The 21,894-nt window shown below is 45.2% G+C and overlaps 1 protein-coding gene across 4 annotated transcripts in view; it reads left to right on the forward strand.

The window, feature by feature from the left end:
* The window catches only part of BACH1 (BTB domain and CNC homolog 1), a 49,781-nt gene that overhangs the window by 23,965 nt on the left and 3,922 nt on the right, over positions 1-21,894 (forward strand). For all 4 annotated transcript variants that reach the window (XM_054047837.1, XM_054047859.1, XM_054047841.1 and 1 more), the window contains one exon: positions 804-1,010. In XM_054047837.1, the coding sequence (XP_053903812.1) occupies positions 804-1,010 (207 nt within the window). The remainder of the gene's footprint in view (positions 1-803; positions 1,011-21,894) is intronic.

Genomic DNA, 21,894 nt, shown 5'->3' on the forward strand with positions numbered 1-21,894 from the left:
TGGGCCCCAAAACTGGGTTGCCAAAATGTTTCAAAGGGTTGCTTGGTAGCTCCTATCGCTCCTGTCCCACAGGGCTGGCTGGGCACTCAGATTTGACCTAGCCATGATGACTGAGTCTGATTAGGCCAAATTTGAGTGAGTGGCACTGCAACCCAATGAGCCAGGTCACAACTCCAGTTTGGTCCAGTCAGGTGGGTGTGGCCAAACCTGAGTGGTGCTGCAACCCTGAAGGGTTGCCACACCGAGAGCCAAGCCCAGCTAGCCCCACAGCATAGGAGCTGCCACTGTGGGATCAGTGCTGGGCAGGACCCAACCCCTTTGGCGGGCAGCACTCGACTGGAAATCACCCTAGGGCCTTTATCCCCAGACTATTTACTGGTTTGTGACATGCCATAAACATTTACAAATGGGTACTGAGCCCAAAAAGGCTGAGAACCATTGCACTAACTAATACCTGGCGTGTTGTAATCCACTGCACAGGAGTAGATTTTACTCCTAAGGAATATTCTTTTTTGGAAAACCTGAAATTAAATGTGCAAAGATCTTGGATTATATTTACTGGATTCTATCAAGATATCTGCCTGAAATCCTGGGATTTTATCTGTGACTGTGCAAATGTGATGACAGATTGCTTTTGCCTCTCTGGTTAATATTGGTGTTCTAGTTCTGCTCATGTTCTTTCAATGAAGTTTGTTTTTTTGTAAATGTTTTATTAATTTCAAGAAACCCCTCCAGTTTAGCTGACTTTTAATTTTGCTTGTATCAGTTTACTCCTTGGTTCAAAACTATATTTTATATTTTAGGTAAAACTGCCATTTAATTCACAAAGGATCACTTCACTTTCTAGAAATGACTTTCAGTCATTTCTGAAAATGCACAAATTGACTCCTGAACAGCTGGATTGTATCCATGATATCCGAAGGCGAAGTAAAAATAGAATTGCCGCACAGCGCTGTCGTAAGAGAAAACTTGACTGCATACAGAATCTTGAATCTGAAATCGAAAAACTGGTATGTATAGAAAATTCCTTAACAAAGTCAGACTCATCCCTCAAATTAGGTTTTTGGTTTTTTGGGTCAGACAGCTTGGTCAAATATGGAGTAAGTTTGGTTTAAGCTGCCTAATGTTAGGCACTCAACGTTGAAAGTTTTGTTCATGTACAGCACTTTCCTACAGTAATTTAATGTTGCTATACTGATGTTATATAAAATAAAATAGTAGGCGCCATATAGATCAAAACAGGGTATATTGTCTTTAAAGTTACAGTCTAAATAGACATTATATAGCTGGGTAGCACCAAAACCGAAAGTGGTGGTATTTAGCATAAGCCTTGTTAGTATTATAATTTTTGTTCGGATTTGTAATCCATATTTTCAGTAATCTATTTTAATGTTTCTTTGGGAGGGATAGAAACTGTTTATAGGCTTCCTTGAAGAAGCATGTTTATTTAAACGATTTAAAAAAGTCAAACTACAGAGTGACTTTTTTTTTTTTTTTTTTTGGTCCTGTAACTCCAGAGACAAGGACATATGTATTCCCCTATAGTTAGTTATTTCTCAAAACAGTGATTCACAGTCTGTGTAATAAAGTTGCTGAGAATTTTTGTATTGAATAATTTGTAAATTGTGATACTCCTTACTGTAACTAGTTTTTTTTCCTACTAGGTGTCTGCTCTCATACCACAAAGCTCAGCTAACAGCACATGTCCAAGCTCCACTGTGTCAACTGACATCCCAACCTTGAGTAGCACATAGCTTGGACATATACTGTTAGTTGAGCTTTGTGGTGTGAGAGCTGACACTTAGCTTGGGCTGGAGAGATGCTTCCTGAGTTTTCAGTGTCATAAATATGAGCTTCCCTTGTAGTAAGCAGTATTTAAGACGATTGGAGGAGCGAGAGAGGTAAGGTGGGTCTCAAAGCAGTGAGCAGCTTCTTTTCCACAGTAGTAAGTTTGCAGTGACAAGTCAGTGTTTGTTTCCTGTGAATCTACTGTGGTAATCTGATGGCCCCAGATTGGGAAGTACTGATGTAGGAGGCAACTATTAGATCAGTGCATGGCTCTGCTCCCTTCCCAGGACAAATAAACATTCTACTCTTGTCAACTTGGAAAAAACTGTGTAGGGTGATAGTCTTGTTCCTTTCCCTTCAGTTCTGACTTCAAATTGTAAAAGTAATAGATATTTTTCAGTTTCACTTGCCGTATCTTGAAAAAGATTGACTAAAAGGAAAAGGCCATTGTAACTTTAATGTTCATATAAATTTTTAAATTAAACCATAATGTAGAATAATTTGCAACAAGCAGGCAGTGTTTGCCTGAAATATCCTCACCTTTTTAGCAGTTTGACCTTAGGCAGGTGACCTATTACCCAATTAAATATAAGGGAGATAGGAGAGGATCCAGAGTGTGGACTTTGAAATGTTTGAGGGAGGAACATTAGTAGCAGCCAAACCTGGAAAGAAGTTTTGAAGTGATCGTTGTAACCTAAATGATCTGTTAATCAAGCCAAATCTCAGAAAGATGCTGAACTTGACCTACATGTTCTGCGTTTGTAAGATTAATTAGGAAAGGCAGCCACTCGCAAAATACTTGAGATATGTCTGGCAAAGCAGGCACTGAATATTTGCCATAATTTCACTGCAAGTCAGTATAGAGCTAATAGCGTACAGAGTTAGTGTTTGCATTTTGTAAATGGACTTAGATATGTCCTTGAATAAGTAAGATTATTACACAATGTTTTTGTAAAATAGCACTGTATTTACTTGAAATACCTTAAGCAGAAGAAACAATTGTATATAACTTTAGTTTATATTTAAAACTGATTGGATACTTTCACTAACTTTCTTACATAGCTATAATAAAATCTGAACTGAGAGCAGATGTTTGGTCTCTCTTTTCAGTTGACCACATACTTTCCTCTTAAAGGGTAATATTGATTTTTTTTTTGTAGTAATTGCATTTAAGCATAGGAGACCTAAAGCTCTCGCAGCAAGAAAATCAATGTGAATACAACTTGTCTTCATTTCCTCATATTTCAGGTTATTTCTTTTGAATACTGTCCATATGGGTGCTCCACTTCAGGTGCAGGTGAATCCCACCTGGCCTTGATCAGAGATTTCTGGTAGCAGTACTCATTCAGACTGCACATGCACCTACATATTATCGTGCCCTGCACCAAGGGTAGGACTGTACAGGCAAACTACCCTCAGTTCCTTCTTAACCACCTCTGCTTGAGATGCAGTGTCAGCATGCCTGCTTCACTATTAATAAGCTTATTGCTTCTTCTTCTAATTTAGTTAGTGTTTTTTAGTGTTTCATTAGTGTAGTTGTCATTTTTACTTCATTTTTATTTTATTCTGTTATTTTGAGGATTTTAGTTTATTCCTTCCACCCCTCTTGAGGGAATCCTCCTTTTCCTCCATTGTGGAATTATGCCAAAGTCATCAGGATTTAAACATTGCCTCTCACGCCAAGAAGCTATCCGAGTCAGCGACAAACATTCCCAGTGCATTTGCTGCCTGGGGAGTGTGGGGAACGCATTCCCCCAGAAATGTAATCTTTCTGCAGCCCTTAAGAGCAAGATTCTGAAGAATCAGGAGATCAGGCTTAAACTGCTCATGATGGTGCTCTCTCTTCACACTGCCTCAGATCTGGATCTGGGGACCCCCTCCTGCCCCGTACATCAGCTTCCCAGTGAGCATCATGCCCCGTCTACTTCAGCACCGTCCTAACCCGTGGCTTTGAAAGACAGATCATCCAAAGGGTCTGGGAAAGCTATAAGAAGAGTTCTACTTCTCTTTGAGGCAGTAGCTTTCCCAGGATATCTCAGTCTCTGCAAAGGTTGATCATTTTGGAGCCCACAGGTGATGGTCTGGGTACTGTTGAGGCTCCAGGCTCCTCCATTACCAGTAGTGCTCCCAAAACCTGAGCTCATTGAGGAGCCACTGTGCCAAGCTGGTTTTGGTACCTAAACCATCTTCAGTACAGTCTAAGCTCAACCAGAGTAGCAGGGAGAAACACCTGGCTTCTGAGAAGACTGTACCATCTGATCTTACTGTTCAATCTCTGGTGCCTAGCCATGTGACTCCCTTAGTACTGCAGAAGCCTAAGTGGCCTCATACTACTCAGTGTTCGAGACTGTCAAAATCATCAGTACCATTGATTTCTATTACAAAGGACTCCTTGACGAAGGCCCCACTTTTGGTTCCGACAACTCAAGTACTGCAAGAGCTTAGGTACTCTAGGGATCTGCATGTCTCCAGTGAGCCAGCGTCTCCCTTCTTAATGGGTTGTGTGTGCCTGTTGGTACCAAGATTGTCATAGTCATGAGAATTACAACTTTCTCTGGTACCATTCCCTTCCTTACCAGAGCTTCCTTAAATGCTGTAACAATTAGACAGGAACAGGTTCATGACTCTATCAAATCTAGTGGCAGAGATTCAAATAAGCCCACAGACATCCACAAGCAATTGTATCCAGTTACTGGGAGACATGGCAGCTTGTGACACAGCCTGCCAGATTATATCTCCACTGGTTCCAGGGGTGAGTCAGAACAATTTATAGTTCAAAGAGACCAGTCTAGACAGACTGGTGTTGGTCCCTCAAAAAGGTGGGACACCCTCAGTTGATGGAAGGATCCTCACAACATCTGTGTAGGTGTTCCATTCGTTCAGCATCCTCCAATCATTACCATAACAGATGAGTCTTCTAGGATGGGAAGCCATTTAGGGATTCACAGCATTCAGAGCAGGTGGTCTACACAAAAAGCTCATTTACACATCAGCCTCTTGGAGCTGAAGGTGGTCAGGAATGGCTGCTTATACTTTCTGCCATTAATCAAGAGCACATCCATCAAAATCATAACAGGCATTGTAGCCTACATGTTGTTGTATATCAACCAGCAAAGGGGGTGGGGTGGCAGGGCAGAGATTCCCTTCTCTTTGTGCTGGAGCAGTGAGGCTATGGAACTGGTGAATTACCAGTCACGTTCTAATTTCCCCATCTTACCTCCCAGGCATACAAATCACTATGGCTAATGACCTCAGTAGGCACTTCTCTCCAGAATATGAATGGGAGTTGGACTTGTGGACTCTTGATCATATTTTTTCAAACTCAGTGGTTTCTGGAGGTGGACTTTTTTACCACTGTCGCCAACAGGAAGTGGTGACGTTATCATTCAAGGGGAGTGTTGGGCCTTCCGTTTCTGGGAGATGCTGTCTTTGTTGCATGGACAAGGGGCCTCCTTTATGTGTTTCCTTCAACATTATTGTTATTGAAAGTGGTAAAGAAGATAAGATAAAGTGAAGGTTATACTAATATCTCCAATGTGGCCCCAGCAGGCTTGATACGCTTACCTGATTCACCTTGTGGCTTGTCCAGCAATCAATCTTCTGGCCATTCCCCACCTTCTTGCTTAACATGCTGGTCAAATTCTCTATCTCAACCTGAGAATTCTTTGCTTTAAGGCTTGGTTACTCCGAGGCTCGCAGAAATGGAAACTACTTGTACTACACAAGTGTAATAGGCATTATTAAACAACAGAAAAATATTTATATGAGTTACTTACCTCCAGAAATGGTAGAGATTCCACCATTGGTGTGTCTAACCATGTTTTTGTGACTCGTCTCTCCCTGCTGTCCTTAACCCTGATCTTTTAAAACTCAATAGTTATCTATGAGTTTTATCAGTGTACACTTGGCTGCTATAATGGCTTTCCATTCCTCATTGGGAGAACTTTACATATTTGCTCATCTTACAATGAAGAAGTTCCTTAAGAGATGGAGAGAGTTTTTCCTGCAGATTAGGGGACCTATCCCTATTTGGGATTTGAACGTTTTATGAGGACCCCCTCTTTAGCTTTCTCCATCAGCTATTGATTAAAATGACATTCTTCGTTTGCTCATGTCTATTCCATTCCAGATGTGCACATGCCCATGTGCCTGGTTCTCGGAGATTTTTGCTTAGCGGTATCCATAGGGTCGGCAGTGGCGCCCCTTGAGTGCCACGCTCATGCGTTGGTATATCAGGTGCCGCTGGCCCTACACCCTCTCAGTTCCTTCTTACCTCCTGTGGTGGTTAGTCGGAGCACCTTTCCTTTCATTAGAAGGCTAGCAGTTTCATTTCTACTGACTTAGAGCCATAGGGCCTTATTAATATTTTGTTTATAGTAGTTAGTGCTAAGTAGTTAACTGTAGTTAGGAGTTAGTCTCAGCGGGGACTTCATCCCAGGTGGGACATGCCCCAGTCTCCCGGGTTAAGCCCTGCGCGGACTTTTAACAGGCCTGTGCGTGTAAGTGACCCCCATAGCAGCTGCCTCAAGTGCTTGCGGGAATCACACATGAAGGACAAGTGCCGTATTTATAAAATCTTTCGGCCCAGGACTCAGAAGGAGCAGGATATTTGTTTGCTGTCTCTTCCTGGAGTCTTCCCTTCGCCCATCTTTTGAGCTGTCCCACCAAAACTCGTCTAGTACTGCAGTGGCCTTATTGGAGCACGTGGGGCATGCCGGTCATGGCAATGCCCCCTTCGCACTACTCATCTGCCGCTCCCTCGGAACAACAATTGACGGCACCAACGGCACCAGACTCAGTACATGAGGTGCGATTGGAGGTCGAGGCAGAGGAGCTGCATTCTCACCTAAACCTCCCTCCCCACGGTGGACGATGTCCCAAGGCCTCCCCTGGTGGTAAAATCATCGTCTTCATCCCTGGATGAGGCGGTCTTGGGACCCTCGACTGTCAGCCCGTGGGGCGATTTTAAAGAAAAACAGGCCCTGCCTCGATGGATGGCCAAGAACTTGGGACTACAGGTGGAGGAGGTGGCCGAGCAGGCAGACACCTTGTTCAATGTCCTGTCAGCCTCTACCCCTGCCCGTGTTGCACTGCCAGTGCATGACGGTGTTCTCAAAAGTGCCAAGGCCCTCTGGCAAACCCCGTCAGCCATCCCTCCCACCTCCAAAAAGAAGTACTTTGTCCTGGCCAAAGGGTTCAAGTATGTTTATACCCACCATTCCCCTGGCTTGGTTGTTGTCTCTGCAAAAGATGAAAGACAAGCAGGGGCACACCAGCTCAACTCCCAAAAACAAAGAGGTCAAAAGACTGGACTTGTTTGGGAAGAAAACTTATTCATCTGCCTGCCTGCAATTCCGGGTGGCGACCATCAGGCAGATACAATTTTAATGGATGGGATTTTTGCCGTAAGTTCAAGGAGTTCTTCCTGCAGGGTTTGGCCCAAGAATTGAGCACTCTGGTTGAGGAGGGCACCACGGCGGCTAGGTTCTCCCTCCAAATGGCGTGGGATGCGGCTGACTCGGCAGCTAGGGTGGTCGTGTTGGAGGTGGTTATGAGGCCCAGCTCCTGGCTTCAGAACACTGGCCTCTGACAAGAGATGCAGACCTCAATCCAGGATCTCCCATTCAATGGGAGCTGTCTTTTTTTTTTTGAGGCGGCAGATATGAGGCTGCATGGGTTAAAAGATATTTGAGCCACCCTTTGCTCGCTGGGCATGCATACGCCATAGTCTGCATGGAAGCAGTTCCAGCCACCCCTGTTGCCAAGGCCTTGGCAGTCTCATCCAGGATCTGCAAGGAGAAGGGATAGGGACGTAAGTTTCAACTGCCGCCGCCCTTCATCCTCCTGCTCACCTGCGTGGCTCAACCCGGCAAAGCATCCCGGGGGCCAGAAGCGCTCATTCTGAGAGTGCGTTTGAGAGCAATGCCCCAGTCAACTCCCAGGATCCATCCCGTTCTTTCCTCAACTATCTTCATCCCTACTGTTCAGCCTGGTTGTGGGTCACCTCGAACTGCTGGGTGCTGGACATAGTGTCACTACCCCCTGCAGTTTTCAGCCAACCTTCCCTCCCACACCCATTCCCCCTCATCCTTCAGGGACCCTTCTCATGACTACTCACTGAAGAGGCTGAGAACCTCCTGCACCTGGTGGTGGTGGAGGAGGGAGGTCCCTTTGGACATGTCTGAAAAGGGGTTCTACTCCCGTTATTTCCTAATCAGAAAAGCAAAAAGGGGCCTTAGACCCATTCTGGACTTGTGACGCCTCAACAAATCTCTCAAGAAGTTGAAGTTTTGCATGGTCTCCCTAGTCTCCATCCCCCTCCCTGGATCCGGGAGACTGGTACACCACCCTCAGCTTGAAGGATGCTTATTTCCATATTCCAAGGTCACGGATGCTTCCTCCATTTCATAGTGGGCGGATACCATTTCCAATTCACCGCGCTCCCCTTTGGCCTGTCATCGGCCTCAGGGGTCTTCACAAAATGTATGGCGCCAGAGGCTGCTTACCTGAGATGTCGAGGGATCCAGGTCTTCCTGTATCTTGACGATTGGCTCATCAAGGACAGGTCTCGGAAACAAGGGCAGAGATGCCTCGATCTTGTGCGTTCCACCTGCTGCATCCTGGGCCTGTTGGGGAAACAAGAAAAAGTCCACCTTAAGGACATGAATAGAGTTCGTTGGGGCGGTTCTTGACTCCACGCGAGCCAGAACCTTCCTTCCAGAGGTGCATTTTCAGGCCATGTCAGACCTGATCTCCCATGTGAAGAACCACCGGTTCATCCTGGCTCACACCTGCCTGTGGTTGTTGGGCCACATGGCCGCCTGTCCATACATGGCCAGTGATGCCTGGCTCCATCTCCGGCCTCTGCAAGCATGACTGGCATTGGTTTACATCCCCAACAAGCACTATCTAGACCAGGCAGTCAGGGTGCCGGATTACATCCCATTGTCCCTGGATTGGTGGATGATCCCCAGGTTGGTGTTGCAGGGAGTTCCCTTTGTGACCCCAGACCCATTGCTGACCCTGGTCTCTGATGCTTCAGACCTGGGCTGGGGAGCCACCTGGGTGAGTTCAGCATGCAAGGCTGCTGGCTGCGAGATGATCTGGCCCTCCATATCAATGTCAGGGAGCTCAAAGTGGTTCGCCTGGCCTGCCAGGCTTTCTTAACCCACCTGAGGGGCAAGGTAGTGCAGGTCCTTGCGTACAATACCACCGCCATGTATTATATCAACAGGCAGGGCGGAGCTAGATGGTCTGCCCTTTGCTAAGAAGGTCTCCGCCTTTGGGACTTTTGTGTGTGGTAGGCCACTCATCTGGTAGCCACACATCTGCCTGGGACCAGGAATGTGTTTGCAGATCACCTCAGCAGGACTTTCTCGTCTTGCCACAAGTGGGCGCTCCATCTGGAAGCAGTCAGTATTATCTTCCGGAAGTGGGGGATTCCCCAGGTGGACTTGTTCCTGTTCCATCCGAACAGGAAATGCCATGTGTTCTGTTCAGTCCGGGGGATGGACAAGGGTTCCCTCTCAGATGCTTGCCTGCTCCCGTGGTAGGGGCCCTGATGTACACCTTGCTGCCAGTGCCATTGATCCACAGAGTCCTCATGAAGTCAAACAAGACAGGGTGAAGATTATCCTGATAGCCCCCAGAGTGGCCTCACTAAAACTGGTTCAGCACGCTGCTGGACCTTTCGATAGCCGCCCCGCTGCAACTACCTCTCTGGCAGGACCTGCTGTCAAAAACCACAGTAGTCTTCTGTACGCCAACTTGGTGGTGTTGCACTTGGCAACATGGCTGAATGCAGAAGAGCGTGAATGCATGGCCCCAGTTCAACAGGTCTTGTTGGGTAGCAGAAAGCCCTCCACCAGAACAACTTAACTGATCAAGTGGAAAAGGTTCACATGCTGGGCTTCGGAATGACATGTATGGGCCGAGCAGGCCTCACTGCAGGTGATCCTGGATTATCTTCTGCACCTCAAGCTCCAGGGCTTGTCCCTGTAATCGATCAGGGTCCACCTAGCCCTTGTGCTGAATTTCATGCTGTCGAGGCTCATGAGCCTCCCTTTGAACCTCTGGCTTTCTGTTCTCATCTCCTGGAAGGTTTTGTTGTTGTTTTGCGGAAACGTCTGCCTGCAGGGTATTTGAGATCAGGGCGCTTATTTCAGAATTGGCTTTCTATATCGACAGGACAAAGCCATTTTGCAAGTCAACACAGCTGTTTGTTGCAGTGGGAGACAGGATGAAAGGTCACCCAGTATCTGCTCAAAGGATTTCATTCTGGATCGCGGCCTGCATCCGCTACCACTATGAGCTAGCAAAAGTGCCTGCACCAGGAATAGTCAAGGCGCACGCAACTAGAGCGCAAGTGTCATCAGCGGCCTTCCTGGCTCAGGTGCCGATTCAAGAAATCTGTAGAACTGCTGCCTGGTCATTTATCCATGTGGTTTACGTCCCATTATGCATTTACCCACTGCCGCTGCCGACCAAAGGATACCGCTAAGGCAAAAGTTTTTGATCGCATGTGGGCACGTGCACACCTGGAATGGAATGGACATGAGCAACAGTAGTTATGAAAAGGTAGGTAACCATTTTTTCTTGTAAGCCATTGCATTTGCCAGAAGAGATGGGGAAATACAGATGTTAATGGGGGACACCTCCCTTTGTTACAGTATTCTTCAAAGACAAAGTACCGTTACAACCACATGCAAAATGTTTACTTCCAAGCTATTGTCTGAATTTCATCTCAACCAAGTTATCCATCTCCTGGCTCTTTTTTTCCCCCCAAAGCCACTTATGAAAGGCAGGGTCCTGACTAGTCTGACCTTGGATGTCAGGAGGGTGTTAGCCTTCTATTTGGACAGAACTAGGGTTACCATACGTCCTCTTTTTCCCGGACATGTCCGGCTTTTCGGCACTCAAACCCCCGTCCGGGGGGAATTGCCAAAAAGCTGAACATGTCCGGGAAAATGGTGGCTCTGCTCCTCCCCTGACTCTTCGGCTCTGTTTAAGAGCCGAGCTGCCCGAGCGCTATGGGCTTCAGGCAGCCCCCTTGCCTCCAGACCCCAGCCGCCGGCCGGGCACTTCCCCTCCTGGGCTCCGGTGGCGCAGGGTCCGGAGGCATGGGGGCTTCCCGAAGCTGGTAGCGCTGGGGCAGCTCGGCTTTTAAACAGAGCCGAAGAGTCAGGGGAGGAGCAGAGCCTCCAGCCGCGGCGGCTCTGCTCCTCCCCGACTCTTCGGCTCTGTTTAAGAGCTGAGCGCTACTGGCTTCGGACAACCCCCATGCTTCCGGACCCTGCGCCGCCGGAGCCCGGGAGGGGAAGTGCCCGGCTGGGGGCGCAGGGTCCGGAGGCAAGGGGGCTGCCCGAAGCCCAAGCGCTACCGGCTTCACGGTTTGCCGGGCAGCCTCCAGACCCTGCGCCCCCAGCTGGGCGCTTCCCCTCCCGGGCTCCAGCTGCGCTGGGGAAGCGCTGGCTGGGGGCGCAGGGTCTGGGGGCTGCCCGGCAAACCGTGAAGCCTGTAGCGCTTGGGCAGCCCTTTCCCCATGGCTGGGAGTGGGAGGGAAGAGGGGGCGGAGTTAGGGCAGGGAAGGGGTGGAGTTGGGCGGGGCTGGGGGTGGGGAAATGGGCGGGGCCAGGGCCCGTGGAGGGTCCTCTTTTTTTATTTAATAGATATGGTAACCCTAACAGAACCAAATCATTCAGAAAGTTTTCTAGATTGTTTGTCTCTACTGATGAAAGGTCTGTAGGGTCTGCAATGTCCAGAGGCTTTCAAGGCAGATTTCTAGTTGTATTATTTATCAATCTTCCAGTTTATACAACCTCTTCTTATGGTGTTGGCCCATTCCACAAGGCCTCTCTCTACCTCTGTGTCATTACTCAAACATGTTCCTATTCTGGAGATTTGCAAAGCTACACTCTTGTCTTCAGTACATTCCACTAAATCAGATGCAGCCGTTGGAAATACAGTCTTGTCTTCAGTCATGGATTCGGCTCTGAAGCTCCCTTCTCCACTTGTGAGCATTGCTTGGTAGTCACTTGAATTTGAGTATGCGTAGGAACACTACTCAAAGGAATGGTTACTCAGCTTGTGCAGTAATGGCAGTTATTTGAGATGAGTCCCTATGGGTGCTCCTCTACCCACCTCCTTCCTCTTTGAGTTTCTTCAGTGGGACTTCGTGATGGAAAAGGAAGTTAAGGTAGCTCACCCTCAAACATAGGGTACATGCTCAGGCTAAACAGGTATTTCTACCAGAAATCTTTGATCAAGGTTGCACGGGGCACATGCACAACTGAAGTGGAGCTCTCGTGAGAGGACACATCTGGAACTCCATTACTGAACAAGATGTGTAAACTTTCCTTATGACCCTCTATTATGAGCAAACACTGTTTGAGACTGCCATATGTACCTCATTACTTAAGAATAATGGATTATGGATGCAATTATATAGCCTTTACTTTGATTCCTGCTTTTGTAGCTTTGGCAGACTCTTCATGTGTTCTCACTATAGTATTGATATTTTAGTTCTATAAAAATATTTAGAAAGAAATGAGACCACTGAGTCATGACCAGGTCCTGTGGATAATTGCAGAAAATTTTGAAGCCTGTGGGAAAGACTAGCAGTATTTACAAGGGAACTCTTATTTTTTCCCCAAGGATTTTTAACTGCATTTCTGCAGCAGAGAGAGAAGGATTTGAGTTGAATTTTAAGTTACTTTGTTATGGCCTATTTAAAATTGTACATACACATACTGAAATTACTATAGTGAATCGTCAGCTAGGAGCATCCAGCCACATAAGCATCCCTCCAGAGCTTTTAAACTTTGGTTAGATGGACAAACCCAGTTTGGGGCAAAGGACAACCTGCTAAACAGAGGTCAGGCACTTGATGTAGAAAACCATTACAAAGGAGTTGGGTTAGAACTGCACAATCCAAGTCCATTTTCCCTCTTTAGCTAGTACCAAATTGGAAAGTAATTAGTTGTTTTTGCTGTTGCTCTTGTTTTTGCAAGGCTAGGTTGAAGGCAGTCTTTTTTGTTGGTATCTACATGCTTTTTTCCCCTGCCAGTCTTGGTGATACTATCAGTGCAAGTATGAGACACAGGTTGGATTTTATTGTTTAAGGAGGGGTGTCTTCCATTCTGTTCCCATGTATCTGCACCCTCAAATCCTCATGTTAGGGCTTCAGCATTTTAGAAGGACCATCTTTGAATTTTTGCAGTGCTGGGTGCTCAGTAGTTTTGGAAATTGAGCTTCTGATTTAGGTGCCCAAGTATGGATTAACTTTAGGCACCTATTTTTGAAATTCTTGGCCAGGATAGTGTTGTTGTAAGCTAACCTTGCAAATGTGATACAGATTGACCATGTGCATTTTCCCATTCTATTTTTACCTGTACAGTTTCTGTGCACCTACCCAAGTAACTTCTAAAGGAAATGTGCTGTAAGTGCAGTCGTTCTTTTCCTGTGCTCCTGCTGTTCTGTATAAAAATACTTGGATTTCCTTCCTTAAAAAGGAAACCTTTGCCTTACAAAAGCCTGCTCTATAAGTTGCGAGTACACATTCCTACTTGTGGGATTGATGCCTCCCGGCACTAAGCTGTGGAATTTTAGAGAGCGCGGTGTTCATTGGAGCCAGTCATCTCCCCCCCCACCTCTTGTGAGGGATTCAGAGAGTAGGAAAAGGGGTGTGGTCCCAGCCCTTTGTCAGAGTAATCTGATTCTAGCACTATGGACTCCATTGAACCAGAAATAGCTCTGTGCCCACTATAAGGTGCCCACTCCATCTGGATTGACTGAATCCACTGCCTAGGATGTTCACCAGAGTCCATGATGCTGTTACTTGAAGAAGTGGTCCAGTGTCCATTATACACAACATTAGGTGATCCACACTGTTGTCGGGTTGTTGAGTCTGGAGCCAAGGTTTTGGCACTTGACTAATGTGCTACTTGCGTGAAGTGGTCCAGCAGCAGTAAAAGTGATCTCTGGATCCTTGCGGGGTGACAGTCTGGTGCCAAGGATCTTGCATAACTGACTCTAGTAAGCCACTTGCTTAAAGTCACTTGTCCCACAGTGCAGGTGGCATTAAGGTCCCTGTTTCCAATAGTGCCAACAACTCTGGTGAACTCACAGGCTGGGCCTGGGGATCAATTTTATTTCCACTCCCCTTTTTTGTATACATTGTGGTACGGTCTTTTATTATATGATCATTTGCTATCTTTTCCATGGGACCCTTGCCTCATTCAGTACAGTTCAGAGAATGAGACTGTTGTTTGTAGGATCCCTCTTTCGTTTGTGGCAGAAGCTGGAGGGTGTGTGGTAAATGAGGTTTGGGGGCTTCAGGAAGAGAAAGGGCAGTCTCGTGATTCAGGCAGTTGAATGTCACCCTGAGGAACTGATTTCTATCCCTGCCTGTGTCACAGAGTTTGTATGTGATGCTAGGCAAGTCACTTCAACCATATTTCCACAGATGATCACTAATTAGTGTACCTTGTTTTCTGGATGCCCAATTTGAGACCCTAGAGTCTGATTTACATAAGTGCTGAGTACTCACAGCTGCACCTGAAGTCAACAGGACATGTGCTTTGAACATTAAAAGTACTGTATAATGCTAAGTTCTTGGTGGGGACAAGGAGAACTGGGTCCTATGCATCTCAGATTGGGCACCCAAAATCAATGTTATATCCAATAATTAGTATTCACTGTAGATAGAAAAATACCTTAACTGGAAATATTTTTTGGAGATTTAGGGTTTAGTACTAAGCAACAGTCCACAGCAGTTTATCAATACAATATGCAAATAAGTGCCTCAGCATACGCAAGATGTGTGTGTATATATATGTATTGACTTCAGAAAGGAAGCAGCTGCCAGCCTTGCTTCCCTCTGCTGGGCTAGCAAAGCACTGTTACTAGCTGAGATGGGAAGGACTGGCAGCAACTGCTTCCCTGCAAAGTACCACTAAAGAGATCATCAGTTTTCTCAGGGAGATAGTAGTGAAGGTTGCTGTTCGAAGCTCTGTTGCAAAAGGAAAGCTTGGAGGAAAGGAGAGACTATGGAAGTAAAACTTAAAAATATGTTATAATCCTTTATGAATAAAGGAGTCAATGTAGCATAGCTTGTGGATAAAGAGGGGGTATTTGGGGTGGGTGGGTGGATTTTTTTTTTTTTAAAGAGAGAGTGCGAAATTCATTTGTTTGAAGCTGCGTCAACCGATTATATTGCACCACTAAGTCTTACGCTTGTTTAATCTACATAGCCCCCTGCCTCTAGCCTAGTCCATCTCTGCCATCTGGAGAATTCTAGGTTAATCACAACTTGATTTTACTGCCATCTGCTTCATTTAACGTTGCTCTTTCCTGCCTCTACAGTCTTTCTTCTTATCCTCCTCTGTGACCTCCCCTCATCCTGATGGTCCCATCAGTCATGCCTTGCCAGCTCCATGTCAGTTTCTTGAGCCTCTCCTACCCTGATGTCCTCCACTTCCGCCATCCATCTGAAAAGCCTGTACAACAGTCTCTCAATTTAGTACAAAATGAACAAAAAATCCGCAAGCATTTTTTAAATCATCTGAACCCTCCATATCATATGAATGTGCATGTAACTTGAATAACTGCATTTTCTTTGTCGAGTGCTTGCACATGTCCATTCCACTTTGTGTGTGAATACAAGTGCACTGAAGCCGGAGATATTTTTCCCACACTGGAACTTGTTGGGGTTGAACATGTGCCCATGACGATCTGCTAGGCAAGGGTATAAAGGGGCACAGATCCCTCAACACCTGTGCCCAGCCGCCTCGTTCCTTCTCACTGCCTGTGGTCAGCATTCAGAGCATGTGTGATCTAGTCGTGCTCTTTCCCACTTTTCTCTAAAGAGAGTTTTTCTAAATGTTGTTGTAGTAGTAGTAGTACATAGGTAGTTTTTAGCATAGTTCTAATTAATGGTACATTGAAAAGAAAAAGTTGTTGTTTCCTTCGAGCTTTAAGCTTGGTACTGGGGCATACTTAAGTCCCCAGGGTTTCACTGCTATTCTTGCTGTAACAAATTTATGCCAATCAGCGGTCCCCACTTACAGTTTAAAGTGTTTGGGAGAAGGGCACTTGAGGCATAAGTGCCCTATCTGTAGGTGGTTTAAGACCAGAATTAAAGAGTTGAGAGAAGTTCAGCTTTGACATTTCTTGGTGGAAGCAGCTTTGCATGCGCACACACCCAGAATCCTGCTGCTCAGTACATGGAGGTTCAGACTCTACTGAGCTCAGAGCGCAGCACTACGCTTGGTGGCATCTCCTCGTTGCCATTGTCCATCTCCAGTACCGCACATGCAGCAGAAGTAGAATACTTTATTCTTTTTTAGCCAGAAGAAGCCCTCTTCATCTTCAAGGACTAGATGATCAACAGAATCACATAAGACGACAACCAGTACTGAGGTTAGAGCTAAGCCAGCTCCAGCTAGGTGCTCCCTAATATTCCATTTGTAGTTTAGCAATGTAGAGCCATTGACTCCAGCATATAACGTGCATCCATTTCCAGACCTTCTGTGACATTAACTTCACCTACGATTTCGTGGACTACATCCGAAGAAGTGGGCTGTAGTCCACGAAAGCTTATGCTCTAATAAATTTGTTAGTCTCTAAGGTGCCACAAGTACTCCTGTTCTTCTTTTTGCGGATACAGACTAACACGGCTGTTACTCTGAAACTTGTTCACCTACGATGCATCTTATGCCTTTGGTACTGAAGCATACATGGCAACCAGGACCACTTTTGCCTGTCTGTGCCAGACTCACCATTGATGCAGGATGAAGTTCAGATACCATTTATTCCTGCTACACAAGCTCTGGCACTGGGATCTCTTCAACATTTACTCATTCAGCACTATTAGAGACCGGGCAGTTGTTGGTGCTATAGTGACCAGATGCTCTTAATGGAGCAGATGTACAATACCTTCAGCAGGACCGCTGTCCACTGTTGCATCACATTGGCCTTCAGATTATGTTTACTCTTAAGGTGGATTCATACCTTTGGGGATCCCATCACAGAAGGTCATATGCTTCTCCTCATTTATCCTTGGTCTCAGCACCCTCATTTGTGTAATAGCAGGTCCTAGGAGGATACTTCAGGGCTTGGCCCAAGTACCATATCATGCACAGCACTGGCCCTTTTGGAATCTTTTGGGGTTCCTCCAGACTCTCTGCTGTATGTCTGTTACCATCAAAGCACTGTTCTCTACCCAGTACTGATCCAAATACCAAGCAAGCAGGTGATTTTATTCCTCCAGTGCCTGCTCCTTTTGGTATAGCACTTCAGCAGATAGCAGAACAGGTGGACTCTACAGTGCCCCCATTCAGCACTTTCTCATCATTCTCTGATAATGCCACTGTCTCTGAATCATCTTTTCCAGTTCCTGACATTCATAAGATGTACTAGGAACTTATGAAAACCGTAGCCACCTCTGTTGGGAATACACGGTCTGCTCAAGTGACTTTACCTGTTAATGAGGCCATGTTGGAACCTACCAAAATCCTTCTGGCACCCCCCACTCCCCATTATCTGACACTCATTGCCGAAAGGACTGAAGAGGTTCCAAGTTCGTTCCCAGAGATATGAGTACTTTTATTTTGCACCCAAATGTAGGATCTTTGATCACCACGGCCATGAATAAAAAGGTGAGAGAAGGGTGACCTAAATCTACTCCCAAAGACAAAGATTCAAAGAACCTGAATTAGTTTGGGGAAGAGGTTTTATTCATTGTTGAGATTGCAATTTAGAATTTCAAATCAAACTCTGACATCCTCAAACTGTTATGGAATCCCATTTAGACCTAAAGTTGCTAGATGCTGCTGCTGCTAAAGAGGAGTACAGAGCTCTTGTTAGTCAGGGTAGCAAAAAAATTGTCATTACAGGCTGCAATAGACAACATGAATTCAGCAGTTCAAATAATGGGAATGGTAATCACTGAGCACCGTGTTTCTTGTTTGCAGTCATCTGGCATTCCTCCCCAAAGTCCAACAAACAACTGAGGATTTGCCCTTTGAAGACTCACATTTATTTTCGAGATGAAGCTCTGCATTCTCTTAAAGATTCTAAGACAACCCTAAAGTCTTTGGGCATTTATACTCCATGCTGTAAGAGAGAGCAGTTCTAGTCTCAAGTCCAGCAGAGGTGTACCCATTTTATCCAGCAGGATAGCTGGACCAATTTAGGTGATGTCATAAGACTCAAAGGAGGAGATCTCTGCTACATCCAAACAATCTGTATTATGTAGCACTAAGCAGTCTATTTTGACTTCTTAGTCAAGGACATTGTACTGCTCTGATGTTTCTCTCCTTTTGGCTGCAAGTTGTTGCACATTCTAAGTAATTGATTGGACCCATATTACAACAGATGGATGGTTACTAAGCACTTTAAAACTATACCCACCACATCCCCAGTCTCTTTTCAGGAGCCATTCTCACTCTGATTCAAGAAGTTCAGTCTCTGTTTATAGTTAGGGGCCATAAGAGAGCTACCGCCTCAACATTGGGGGAAGGGATTCTATCATGTTTTCTCATTCCAAAGTTGAAGAGAGGCCTCACACCTATCACAGATTTGCAAAATCTCAACAGATACATTTAAAATAAAAGTTTACTCTAGCATCTATTATCCCATCCCTAGGCCCCAGTGATTGGTTTGCTGCTCTCTAGTTAAAGAATGCCTACTTCCATGTGACCATTCACCAGAGCCACAGGAGGCTTTTACGGTTCATTGTAGCAGATGTTGATTATCACTTCATGGTCCTTCCTTCCCTTCAGCCTGTTGTCAGCACCTCAAGTCTTCACAAAGTGCATGACAGTGGTTGAGGCACATTTCAGAAAAGTGGGTGTCTTGGGGTACCCATTATCTGGACAAATGATTGGTTTGAAGTCAATCCAGACAGCAAATGGAGATAGCCATAAAAAAAAAAAATCCAATCTTTCTTTTGTTCTGTGGTCCTGTTGATCAATAAAGACAAGTCCATTCTTCTCAGAGAATCAAATGCATAAAAGTGTTTCTAAACACACTCTGGTTGTGATAGAATTTACCATGTTTCAGACAATAGTAAACTTGTGCAAGGATTTTTAGACTCATCCATGTACAACAGTGAGGAATTGCCTGAGCCTTCTAGGTCAGATGGCAGCTTGTATGTATGTGAGTCAGCATAACAGACTTTGCCTCAGCAGAGGTGGCTGAAGTCGGTCTACTGTCCTTCTAGTGAGCTGCTGGACATGTGGACTCAGACCTGCAGATGTTTGTCATCCCTTGATTGGTGGATTAACCCTGCTAATTTATGCAGGGGAGTTCCCTTTTCCCCAAGTCTGCTCTCCCTTACCCTGGTCACAGATGCTTCATCTCTTGGATGTGGGGCTCAGTTAGAGGACGTTTCAGACTCAGGGACTCTGGTCAGGATCTCTCTCTCTCTCTCTTCCCCCGTCCCCCTCCTTGTAAATGTCTGAGAGCTCTGAGCTATTTACCTGGCCTGTCAGGTATTTCTTCCACACATCAGAGGATATATGGTACAAGTACTTACGGACAACAGCACTATGTTCGATTTGAAAAAGCAGGGAGGTTCATATCAGACCCACTTTACCAAGAGGCAGTGAGCCTTTGGACTTTCTGTTCAAGAACTCAATTATGCTCAAAAGCATCTTAACCTCCTGGGGGTCCAAAACTGTATGGCAGACCACCTCATCAGAATGTTCAGCTGAGATTACGGATGGTCATTCAAACATGACATGATATAGAATGCATTTTTCAGATGTGAGGAATGCCAGCAATAGACCCCTTCGTCATCGAACAGAACAGGCAATGTCACAGCCTTTTCTGGTCACAGCCTTTATCAGATGTCTTCCTACTGTCCGGGGGGGGACTTCCCCCCTCGCCTGATCCTCCATCCCCATGGTATCAAAGTATTGTGCAAAAACTGACAGGCTCATGCCTTTCTAATTTTGGTAGCACCTCCTGATCTCGACAGCATTGGTTCTTGGACCCATTGAATCTCTCAGATTCATATCACATATCTGTCCCCCAGGTCTCAGACATAGTTTCATAGAACTATGGCCAGACACTATATCCAAACCCTCTCAGCTTACACAGTGGCTACTTGGATGCTCAGTAGTTAATTCCCCAGGAAATTGTTTGTTCCTTTGGTGTTCAAAACATTCTCTTAAATATAGCGGGAAGCCTTTCCCCAGGTATACGTACCTGAGGAAATGAAAAAGGTTTTCTGTGTAGTCCCAACAGAGAGCCTGTAAAGGAGAAGTGCCTCCCTTACAGTTTATTCTAGTTCACCTGCTTTACCTAACAGAAAAGGTCTCTGTCAATTGTCTGAGAGTTCACTTGGTACCTGTCTCTGTATTCCATCCTCCTGTAGAAAAGGAAGATCTGGTGTTTTCCAACCCCCTATGGCTCTTAGATACCTGAAAGAATTGGACAGGCTTTTCCCTCCTATTAAGGGGCCCCACGCCATCTTGGGATCAAAATTTGGTTGTCAATATTAGTGGGCCCGCTTTTTGAGCTTATAGCTGTGTTCCTTTTTTCATTTCTCAGTGAAGGTAGCATTCCTGGAGGCTGTTACTTCGGCCAGGAGAGTAGCAGAACTTCAAACTTTGGTTGTTGGCCGTCCTTAAATTATGTTCTATACAGAAAAAGTTAATTTGTATCCACACCCTAAATTTCTCACTTAAGTGGTGTTGGATTTTCGTCGAATTCAACCTACATACACTTACCAACTTTTTCCCCGAAACGTCACTCATAAAGATGAGGAAGAACTATATACTTTGGATATCTGTAGGGCGTTAGCCTTTTATCTGGACAGAACTAGATATTTTAGTCGATCTTTGCAATTATTCATCCTTGGCTGACAGAATAAAGGGACAACTGGTTTCTTTGCAGATGAACTCCTTCTGGATCTCCTTCAGTATTCATCTGTGCTATGATATTGCTCAGGGCTTGTCTATATGAACATTTAGTTTGTGGCAAGCTGCGGTGTGAATCTACCTTGCACTAGCCTGCTGTGGACTAACTGTTCTTGTGGACCCTGCTGATTTGCATTAACAGTTCATCAATGCACTTTGATCAGTCCTGTTTCAAAGAGGTTTGCTGCATAACCATGCAGAATGTGCACATGCTGCCCCAAAATGCACCACTATGGGAGAAAGATCTCCTGCTTTGCCACATTAGTGTGCACATGTGAAGTGGAATGGACATGTGCAACACACCTCAAAGAACACCAGTTACTGAACAGGTTTGTAACTATTTTATCTTCTACAATAGCCCTTGTCTTCCCTTCAGTCTCCCAGTTTTTGTAAATTCACTCTTGCATTATGTATGTATGTATGTAGTTTGTAATCTCTTCAGAGCAGGGACATTCTTCTGTGTGTCTGTCTGACAACCTAGCATGCTTATGGATGGTCAGCGAATAAATACAATAACCCAAATGTTCAACCAGTATCCTCACGTAATGTACTATTTCAGCAGTGTATTTTCTGTACTTAGGTATAGCAACAGAAATAGTACCAGTCTCCTCATGTCCATTATTACTTCACCCTCTGTTTAAGTTCTCCACAGTTGTTACACCATTCCAGACAGTATTTTGAAACTATATAAACTGATAGGTTTTCAGGGTATTTTGGTTAGGATTATAAAGTGCTCTGCTTTATCCATCTATGCTTACTACATCTTTTCCCCAGTTCCATTTGCACAACAGTCACAAAGGCTATAGAAGTCACCGGCCCTGAAAAGGGAAGTGGCAAGGAAGAAGACATACGTTCCCCAATTCAGAAACATTTACTTACACAAAGCGGAAGGAAAGGTACAATACCACAGAGGTACACAATACTGTGTGAAATCTGGATTTAATCTTATCTCTTGGAATACTGGCCTCTGTGAGAGTATAGTGTTTGATATTAAATGTTTAATTTGTTAATGTAACTACTTAGGTAGACCATTCATTTAGCAATTTTATTGATCCTGTAGTAATTACCTAAACCATGGCATCTTAATTACAGGACCATATTGATTAATTTTGGCATACATATGCAGTATGTTGAATAAGAATTAGTTTTTCACTTATGGGTTCTGTTTTTCAAGTAAAACCTT

This window comes from Malaclemys terrapin, chromosome 1, assembly GCF_027887155.1.
Source record: "Malaclemys terrapin pileata isolate rMalTer1 chromosome 1, rMalTer1.hap1, whole genome shotgun sequence".
NCBI lineage: Eukaryota > Metazoa > Chordata > Testudines > Emydidae > Malaclemys > Malaclemys terrapin.